Genomic DNA, 10827 nt, shown 5'->3' with positions numbered 1-10827 from the left:
AGGAAAAGCTGAAGATTTAAATAGTTAAAAGTTGAACTGTGAATAGTTGGTTTTTGTATTATATGATTTATTTATTACATTTTATGTGGAGTGAATAAATAAAAGTATATGTATGGTGGACCCTAGAGACAAAGCAGGTGTGTGGTAGTAACAGGTAAATGAACATTTTTTTTAATTATTTGAATATATATGACTGCTTGTGTATAAATACACAAACAATACACATATAATTTAGATTGTGTAATTTAAGTGATCTAGGTAGCTGTGCTTTGGAAGTTCAGTTCATGCTAGAAATGTGTTTTGGAGTTTGTACGTGCTTTGTCTCTAGGGGCCGCCGCATATATTTATATATAAACATATATAAATAAAACCATGTGGTTTTTTTTACATAAGGAATTCCTTTTGTGCATAATTTTATATTGTTGTTAATAACAAATTAATTAAAGCAACAAAACAATCTGAAGAGCCGGTTGGGAGCTGCCCTGTCAGGTACCAGCTGATGTTTCCAGGAGCTCCACATCAGCAGTGTGGGGCCGTGAGGAGCTCAAGAAGTCAACAGTTCACCTGCGTAGGCAGAAAAGTGACAATCTTGATGAGCGTGACGATCTTAGTGGTCAGAGTGGTCTTTATAAACATCGAACATCAATGAGAGTCGATGCTCTGCAGACTGGAGACCTCAGCCTCACTCTGAAGAAACCCACAGTCTCTGATAGTGGAACCTACACCTGCACTGCTCCCAGGGCTGGAGAAGATCAGAGCAAAACTGTAGTACAGCTGAAAGTCAAAGGTCAGTGGACAGAGGTCGGATTGATGTGATTTCATATAAACATGTTGATGATGTTCATGTCTTTTGTGTTTGTGTTCCAGAACCTCCTCCAGTCTGGCCCATAGCCCTCCCAGCTGTGCTGCTGGGTACTCTGATCATCCCGGCTGCTGCCTTTGGTCTGTTTGTGTGCTGTGCATTTATAAGGAAGAAGAGGAGTGACGGTACGTGTGTGTGTCTCGGTAACGGAGAGAGCTCTACCATAAATCGGACTGATGTCTGTGACCTTTGACTTCCACGTGAATCCAGCAGCTCCTCACAGATCACTGAAACCAGCTGCTGATGTTTCCAGCACATCTGTAACATCTGGATTAGGGTTGAAATAATTCGCCTATAAACAATTCTTCGTTGCGATGCTTTGTTTAACACGTGGCTGGGTACCGCTCCACTGTCGCTATGGAAACACAGGCTGTATTTGCGACTAGAAACAGGCATGCAATGCAAATGTATGAATACAGCGGTAAGCCCACACAGTAAGATGATAACAAACAGCAGCGGTTATGTTGATGTCACAGTTTAACGTGGATGCGGTGGAGCCGTTACTGTGACGATGAGCTCAGGTGGAGAACTCAACAGCGATATTCCTGAGATCACCTGTCAAACCTTTACTGGAACAACGCTGCAGGAGTCCTTCATCAAAGCAGCTGATCGACAAACTCAAGCTCCGTCCACCAACGTCTGTTTACATAGAGAGAAATCTCAACTGATTCTGATACATGTTTACATTACACAGCTTAGTAAAGGCTGATGGTAGCCATCTGATTTTACATGGAAGCAACAACAACAGCAAACGGGGTGAGTCTAAAGGGGAGGGTAACATTTTTCAGACTGAAAGTAAAATAATATAAAACACTGTCTTAACTAAACTGTGTTAACATTTAAAAATATAAAAACAAAAGCATTTTTTCACAAGCCAATAGAAATGTACATGCCTGCACTTGAGATTATTTATACATTTTTTTTCATTTAAGCAAATATTTTCTTTAAAAATATAATTTAATGTGGCAGGTAAATACAATCAAAGGGTTTGGTTGTTTTCTTGTTTCTAATGGTAAATGGTAAATGGCCTGTATTTGTAAAGTGCTTTTACTAGTCCCCCCTAGGGACCCCAAAGCGCTTTACACATCCAGTCATCCACCCATTCACACACACATTCACACACTGGTGGAGGCAAGCTACAGTTGTAGCCACAGCTGCCCTGGGGCAGACTGACAGATATTTGCATGACCACATTGCAGTTTCTAAAAAGGAAACCCCTGCAGTCCTAATCTGGATGCAGTGTTAGCTTCAGCGCCTCCTTTCAGTAACTGCATGATTCTCAGCTGTCACGTGACAGGTAGGAGCTCCACCCAGTGCAGACGAGACATCATGACTATAAATCTAAGATCAGTTGGATACAAACACTAACAATCATTCAATATAAAGCTCTGAAGGATCACTGACTGCCCTGAACTACAGTTATCGCTCAGATCAGAGCAGGAAGTCCAGAAAACTTCTTCAGCCTCATGAAAGTGAGCAGTGCTGAGAGCACCTCAGTGAGCAGGGAGTCTAACTGCACATGTCAGACTAACTTCCTCTCACAGTCAGCATGTCAGTATAACAGGACACAGCTGATGTCCTCAGATTAGCCACATCCAGACTGCTGAGGTCATAAATCAGGATGTTATCAGTGCGGCAAACAGAAGACTGCTCAGGTGTCTCTTAAATCTACAGACAATGTATGAAGCCTTCCAACATGGATGATCCAGGATGTTGTTCCAGCACCTTCACTTAGTGAGGAATTGGTTCATCTTTTCTTTCACTGAAAAAACACACCAGCCACTGGCACAGGGTGTGGCCCCTCCCACATGTGGAGGGGCCACAGGTGGAGTCTAAGACCTGACCTGGCACATAAACACAGACACACACATGCATTCCCACCCTCATGCACACATATACAAATACTCAGCACTCGCCCAACATGTAAGTGCACAGGACGGAACACTGTACACACACTCACACTCCCCATACCAGAGTAGGCAAAAATATACACATTCTGTACTTAAATAGTAGTACATATACTACTGTTAAAAGTACTGCAGTAAAAGCTGAAGTACTGATTTAATATAATAATATCAGTAGATGGGAACACAAACTTTAGTCTGATTTGAATTTTAAATGGTAGCTTGAATCAGAAGAAAATGTTCACTGAAAACACTGTACAACCATCATCAGCCAATTCATATGAATCTCTGCTACACTTGATCTAAGCTAACTGTGACCATTAACCCACAGCCACTGTGCAGCAGTTACACTGTGGTCTTTACTTTATAACCATCATAGTGCAGCAAACTAACCTGTTTATCCTGCACTAACCTGCTGAGGATTTTCATGAAACCTTTAAAAAGCCTCGGTTTGATTTCAAGGTATGAACAAACATAATATCACACGTGAAGATTTACATCTACAGATCCATTCATCCATCCTCACGTACAGGAACAACATGAGAACAGCACCAACAAGGCTGGAGACAGACCAATACTGGAAGAGCATATGGGAGAAGGATGCAACCATAACAGCTCAGTGGCTAACGGATCTGAGGGTAGCCCACAGCAACCTCCCTGAACAGGGTCCAGTAACCATCACAGTGACAGACATCCAAGAAAGGCTCTCTAGTATGAAGAGTTGGACAGCACCAGGCCCCGACATGGTTTACGCCTACTGGCTGAAGAAGCTGACTGCACTCCATGAGTGCCTGGCAGCACAAACCAGCTGCTAGTTGATGAGAGACACACAGAACGGATAACCGAAGGCTAGACACTCCTGATCCTCAAGGACCTCCAGAAGGGACTGGTCCCCTCCAACTACAGACAATAACCTGTCTCATCACCACGTCAGGCATCATAGGGGCTAAGATGAACAGGCACATGGGTCAATACATGAGCGGGGCACAGAAAGGGATTGGCAAGAATACCCGAGGTGCAAAACACCAGCTACTGGTAGACATAGCAGTCACCCAAGCCTGCAAGACCAGACTGACCAACCTGACCAACTGCCTGGATTGATTACAAGAAGGCCTATGACTCAATGCCCCACAGCTGGATACTGGAATGCCTAGAATTGTACAAGATCAACAGGACCCTAAGAGCCTTCATCAGGAACTCAATGGGGATGTGGCGTACAACACAAGAGGCCAACTTCAGGCCTAAAGCACAAGTCACCATCAAGTGCGGGATCTACCAAGGAGATGCTCTGTCCCCACTGCTGTTCTGCATAGGTCTGAACCCCCTCAGTGAGATCATTAACAAGACTGGCTACGGATACCGACAACAGAACGGAGCAGTTGTCAGCCACCTCCTGTACATGGATGACATCAAGCTGTATGCCAAGAGTGAACGAGACATTGATTCACTGATCCACACTACCAGGCTATACAGCAATGACATCGGAATGTTGTTTGGACTGGAGAAGTGTAGTCGGATGGTAACAAAGAGAGGGAAGGTAGTCAGAACTGAGGGAATTGAACTACCAGAAGGCAACATTGCAGACATAGAGGACAGTTACAAGTACCTGGGGATCCCGCAGGCGAATGGGAACCATGAAGAGGCCGCTAGGAAAGCTGCAACCACCAAGTACCTGCAGAGGGTCAGGCAAGTCCTGAGGAGTCAGCTGAATGGTAAGAACAAGATCCGGGCCATCAACACCTACGCCCTGCCCGTGATCAGGTACCCTGCTGGGGTAATAGGCTGGCCAAAGGAGGAGAGAGAAGCCACTGATGTCAAGACCAGGAAGCTCCTGACCATGCATGGAGGGTTTCACCCCAAGTCCAGCACCCTGAGGCTGTACGCTAAGCGGAAGGAAGGGGGCCGAGGACTGGTGAGTGTCAGCACCACAGTCCAGGATGAGACAAGAAACATCCACGAAATGACTGCGTGCTCATTGAATAGATAGATAAAACTTTATTAATCCCTCAGGTGGGTTCCTCTCAGAAATTCCATTTCCAGCAAGTTGCATGCTACAGAGTTGGAATACCAAATAAAGCAAAATGAGACTGCCTCAGGCAGCAGAAACCTGGAGAAGGGGAGGAACCATTATGGAAGTACAGGCCCCTACATAGTATGTATCACCAGCAAATAGAGGAGGTGGAGTATTTTCTTTTTGTATTATTAGGAGTAAAATGAGGCCCCATATGATACAGTGGCCACATGCTTCAGCAATACAGATGCAGCAATATAACACGCACAAACACAGAAATGGAAGTGACAAAGACGGAGTGGCACGGCAGTGCAGCGTGTGATCTGGACACAAGAGATGGAGGCCCAACTTGACAAGCTCATCCAAGCCTTTTTAATGTAGCCTCACAAGATTATCACGACTGCACCATCTGTGAAAAGAGTTGAGTTGATCAGAGCATCGGGCCGTATAGTGAGAGACCCTGCATCGTGACCTATGAACCTCTCACCCCTGTGATTCAATTGTAGTTTGAGCAGGAGCTGAATAACGCGACTGAAAAAAAATTGCACAGCGTAGGTCCAGCTTAAGCTATGGAATAAAACTGAGGCACAGGTGGCCATGAGGGGACATGGGAGCAATGACTCCCCTGCACCTCAAGGCCCTCCATGTGTGCTGGTGTGATGGTACATGTACATGAGATAAGAGAGAATCTGTTGTAAAATTTGATTAATTTGAATAAAGTGTAAGTTTCTTCCTCCCACTGTTGCAAAAGTGGTTGGTGAAAGAGGGTCATCTGAATGTTTCTCCATGAAGCACATTGCTATAAATGTTATTGGGGCTCCTCCTGTGCTGCTGATGAGGAGCTCCTTCTGTGCTTATGAGGAGCTCCTCCTGGTCTGATGTTGCTCTGTGTGATGTAGGAGGTCTGGGAGCAGACCTGTGGAGCTGTGGAGGTGACGGCTGTCTGAGACGGAGCGTCTGCCTCTGCTGTGAGTCTCCTTCATGTTTCATGTATTATCTGTGTTTCCACCACTGGAGGGCGCTGTGGAGTATTGACGTGTGGGAACAGTAACCAATCACTGCAGTCTGAATGGTTCTCTTTGGTCATGTGACCATTTGACGTTTGATCAGTGTGTTCTTCAGTTTCAGGCCTGTTTGTGCTGACTGCTGCAGGTGAGCTGATGTTCCTACACTTGTCTGTCCTCATGATGACCTCTGACCTTTGGTGACCCTCAGTGACCTCTGTCCTCCTGTTACAGGTGTGTGTGTGTGCTGCTGCTGTCTGCTCTGACTGTTCCTGCAGGTGAGTTGATGATGAGGAAAAAACACTAATACATGAAAGAGGAGGAGGGAGGAAAGTCCTCCTTGATTAGAGAAGCACTCCTTAGAGGAGCTCTGACATGATGCAGCAGGACAGATGTTGTCAGTCTGCGTCACCTTTTAGATAATTTAGATAGATTTACATAAAGCACCTTGAGGTGACTGTTGTTGTGATTTGGTGCTATATAAATAAAATTGAATTGAATTTTAGATCCCCTCATGTTTGGTCCTGAGCAGCCTGTTGGGGGTCATGCAGTGTAATGTTCTCAGAGCTTTTCTGCTCTCATTGACTGCTCAGAGTATTTGAACTAAAGCTCACACAGATACCTGCCTCACCTCCACAGCTGATCCAGGATCAGCAGTTGCAACCTTCCTACTGTGAGGGGACAGAGCTGACCACTGCTCCTCTGTGCTGTGTTTAATTGACCAACACTCCTCCTCTGCTTCTTCCTTCTTCAGATGGTCCTCCTCTTCTTCCCTGTGAGTCTGTGCTCAGACTCTTCTGCCATCTAGTGGTTCTCTGTCCGTACTGCATCTCCACTGGTCTGCTGCTGTCCATCTGCTGCAGCAGGAAGACACCGATCAAACTAGCCATCTCCATGGAGATGACCCAGCATCGCAGAGGTCAGGAACTGGATGAAGACTACGATGACATCACTGCTGATGTCACCACTGAGCATGCCCTCTGAGCTGCAGAGGCTGTTTTTGTTGAAGCTGCAGAAGATGGTTTTTCACTTTGTCTGTTCCAAAAAAATTCAGAAATCATCCAGAAATATTTCCCACAGCTTCATCGCTGATCTGAGTTCATCTCAGCAAAGTGTTCACAAAGACAGTTTTAGAGAACTTACACACCTTTACTTTTTCTACAGTATTTGTATGCCCCTTCCAAAACTTTGTGCTTTCCACCACCAGACACAATAACTCACGAATACCTAAGACCAGCCATAAAATGTCCATCGCTTCTTCACAATCATTTTTGGTTACTTCTTCTCTAACTCAAATAAAAGAATCGGGACAGACTCAAATGCAGTCTTCTGTACTGGGGGGGTAAAACGGCTCTTTTGGTGGTTCACAAAAATATCTCAAAAATGGTAAATGGCCTGTATTTGTGTAGCACTTTATTTGGTCCCTAAGGACCCCAAAGCGCTTTACACATCCAGTCATCCACCCATTCACACACTGGTGATGACAAGCTACATTGTAGCCACAGCCACCCTGGGGTGCACTGACAGAGGTGCCCCGCAAAAAGCCATGTTTTAAGTGAAAAAATGCTTGAATGTGGTGAGGGGACCAGAAACACTGGGTTGCAGAGCAGTTGGTAAGGACTTGTATATTTTTGGAGAGTCTGCAAAATCTCAAAAGCTGTCTTGGTTGATTTCAAAACTCTGCGTACTTCGCTCTTCAAAAGGCTGTAAATTCAGCTCATTGGTCAGATCTAAGCCATCCCCCTGAGTTTCAGTGGCCGAAGCGAGAGCCTCCCTACTCTGGGAGGAGTTTGAGTTTGTTGCCGGGGGTTATGGTCAGAGAGCTATTTCCAGTAGGTGAAAGTCAAACCGGTGTGAGCTTCCAGTCACCTGGGGTTGACCGGGGAAGGGGCCACTGCTGCTTCAGTGGGATCAGGTTAAACCCCGCCTCCTCAGTGCTCTGATTGGTCAGAGTGTGCCTTTTGGGAATTACTTTACTGATCTGTGTTTTTTCTCTAATTGGTAAAAATCTAGGGCCACTTATCATTTTAAATTGTTTTATTTCCGGATCAGGGAGGGACCCTGTTTCCGGGCTGAGACCATGAGTGTTACCCAGACCGAGTGATGTGAGCATACGTTTAATTTAACTTGTTCTACAGGGTCCAACATACAGAACCTGAGAGCTAATGTTATGAAATAAATAGAATAGAAACATGCAGTTTCTGGTCAGCCTGAGACCCAGTCAAGTCTGGGCCTCTCATAAAACGATCTACAGGGAGTGCAGAATTATTAGGCAAGTTGTATTTTTGAGGAATAATTTTATTATTGAACAACAACCATGTTCTCAATGAACCCAAAAAACTCATTAATATCAAAGCTGAATGTTTTTGGAAGTAGTTTTTAGTTTTAGCTATTTTAGGGGATATCTGTGTGTGCAGGTGACTATTACTGTGCATAATTATTAGGCAACTTAACAAAAACAAATATACCCATTTCAATTATTTATTTTACCAGTGAAACCAATATAACATCTCCACATTCACAAATATACATTTCTGACATTCAAAAACAAAACAAAAACAAATCAGCCACCAATATAGCCACCTTTCTTTGCAAGGACACTCAAAAGCCTGCCATCCATGGATTCTGTCAGTGTTTTGATCTGTTCACCATCAACATTGCGTGCAGCAGCAACCACAGCCTCCCAGACACTGTTCAGAGAGGTGTACTGTTTTCCTCCTTGTAAATCTCACATTTGATGATGGACCACAGGTTCTCAATGGGGTTCAGATCAGGTGAACAATGAGGCCATGTCATTAGTTTTTCTTCTTTTATACCCTTTCTTGCCAGCCATGCTGTGGAGTACTTGGACGCATGTGATGGAGCATTGTCCTGCATGAAAATCATGTTTTTCTTGAAGGATGCAGACTTCTTCCTGTACCACTGCTTGAAGAAGGTGTCTTCCAGAAACTGGCAGTAGGACTGGGAGTTGAGCTTGACTCCATCCTCAACCCGAAAAGGCCCCACAAGCTCATCTTTGATGATACCAGCCCAAACCAGTACTCCACCTCCACCTTGCTGGCGTCTGAGTCGGACTGGAGCTCTCTGCCCTTTACCAATCCAGCCACGGGCCCATCCATCTGGCCCATCAAGACTCACTCTCGTTTCATCAGTCCATAAAACCTTAGAAAAATCAGTCTTGAGATATTTCTTGGCCCAGTCTTGACATTTCAGCTTGTGTGTCTTGTTCAGTGGTGGTCGTCTTTCAGCCTTTCTTACCTTGGCCATGTCTCTGAGTATTGCACACCTTGTGCTTTTGGGCACTCCAGTGATGTTGCAGCTCTGAAATATGGCCAAACTGGTGGCAAGTGGCATCTTGGCAGCTGCACGCTTGACTTTTCTCAGTTCATGGGCAGTTATTTTGCGCCTCGGTTTTTCCACACGCTTCTTGCGACCCTGTTGACTATTTTGAATGAAACGCTTGATTGTTTGATGATCACGCTTCAGAAGCTTTGCAATTTTAAGACTGCTGCATCCTCTGCAAGATATCTCACTATTTTTGACTTTTCTGAGCCTGTCAAGTCCTTCTTTTGACCCATTTTGCCAAAGGAAAGGAAGTTGCCTAATAATTATGCACACCTGATATAGGGTGTTGATGTCATTAGACCACACCCCTTCTCATTACAGAGATGCACATCACCTAATATGCTTAATTGGTAGTAGGCTTTCGAGCCTATACAGCTTGGAGTAAGACAACATGCATGAAGAGGATGATGTGGACAAAATACTCATTTGCCTAATAATTCTGCACTCCCTGTACAGATGACTCACTGAGATGTTACAGTAAAACCTACAGTATTAGATAGATTTGATTGGGGGACAACAAAATAAGGATTATAATGAGAATTGTATCATACAGTAAACTGCAGTTTTCTGTTGAAATTGTTGAAGTCAGATGCAGCAAATACGGATTCTGAAATCAGGTAAAGGAGGTATTGAAACCAAATAAGTGAACTGCTGCTTACTGTGATTACAGGTAAGGTTATAAAGAGACACAACCAGTAACTGACTTACATTTACATACTGGTAGCGCAGCTCCTTCACTCTGTCAGAGTTCCTCTCAATTGGTACCCTGTAGATTTGTTTCATTGTCATCTGATGCTCCTTCAAAACCCGGTCCACTGTGGAGATGCTTATTGTGTTTATATTCTGGAATATATGATTGTACTGAAGGATGGCATCACGGATCTGTCTCAATGTGATGGCATTATTTGCCATCACCATGTTACAAATCTCTCTTTCCTGTTGTTCATTGAGCAGTTTTCCTCTGCCACCAACGCCAGGTTGTCGTCCAATCCTACACATAGAACAGAATACAGTAAGTTACCAGTGTAATTGTATTATTGTTTTACTCACAGTAACTTCACCACAATCCTAATGCAACATTGCACAGTGACTGGAATACTACTCTAAACTGTATGAATTATGTAATTCCATAGTTTACAGTTCAATATCTTTCTTGTCATATTTAGTATCACAACATTCCACTAGTCCTCTCCACCTGCTAGTATAGACCTACTACTGTAGGCAGATGCACACAAAATCTCTACAGTAAGTTATACATTTTTTGCCTCACGCACAGTGCCCTGTCCTATACAACATATAATTCCATCATAGATTACATAGAGTACACAACTGTTTTCCCTGTGAAAGGTTTGGATGATGGAGGAGACTGTAGAGCGAGGCACATTAGGCTGCACTCGACGACCTGCCTCTGCCATTGTGAGGCCACGGTTTATGACATGGTCTATAATTGTGGCCTGAATTTCATTCGAGACAGCACAGTGTCTTCGCGCACCTCGGCCTCTTCCCCCTATTCCTCCACCACGCATTCTCAGTCCTCCTCTTCCTTGAGGGAGAACTTCCCCTTGTCCGTTTGCTTGGCCTTGTCTATCCATGTTCAGAGATCGGATTGGCTCTGGTCAAGCTCTATATATCTGTGTTTGGCAGCACACAATCATGGAACACACCTGTGTGTGACACTCCCCCTTTGTTAGTCTAGTTTCA

At 44.4% G+C, this 10827-nt stretch overlaps 1 protein-coding gene across 1 annotated transcript; it reads left to right on the top strand.

The window, feature by feature from the left end:
* Positions 1–645: 645 nt before the first annotated feature.
* On the top strand, positions 646–7046 carry LOC116316371. The gene is made up of 6 exons (XM_039604157.1): positions 646–787; positions 868–987; positions 5677–5745; positions 5900–5929; positions 6018–6059; positions 6536–7046. The coding sequence occupies exons 1-6, from the start codon at positions 646–648 to the stop codon at positions 6763–6765; spliced, it is 633 nt and encodes a 210-aa protein (XP_039460091.1). The 3' UTR covers positions 6766–7046.
* Positions 7047–10827: the final 3781 nt, after the last annotated feature.

This window comes from Oreochromis aureus, linkage group 3 (assembly GCF_013358895.1).
Source record: "Oreochromis aureus strain Israel breed Guangdong linkage group 3, ZZ_aureus, whole genome shotgun sequence".
Lineage (NCBI taxonomy): Eukaryota > Metazoa > Chordata > Actinopteri > Cichliformes > Cichlidae > Oreochromis > Oreochromis aureus.
This window is presented reverse-complemented; position numbering and strand designations above follow the sequence as displayed.

Coding starts and splice junctions, on each gene's coding strand:
- LOC116316371 (XM_039604157.1), top strand. CDS start 646: ATGAGAGTCGATGCTCTGCAGACTGGAGACCTCAGCCTCACTCTGAAG. Junction 788..867: donor AGTACAGCTGAAAGTCAAAG/GTCAGTGGACAG, acceptor TTTGTGTTCCAG/AACCTCCTCCAGTCTGGCCC. Junction 6,060..6,535: donor TGCTCTGACTGTTCCTGCAG/GTGAGTTGATGA, acceptor TTCCTTCTTCAG/ATGGTCCTCCTCTTCTTCCC.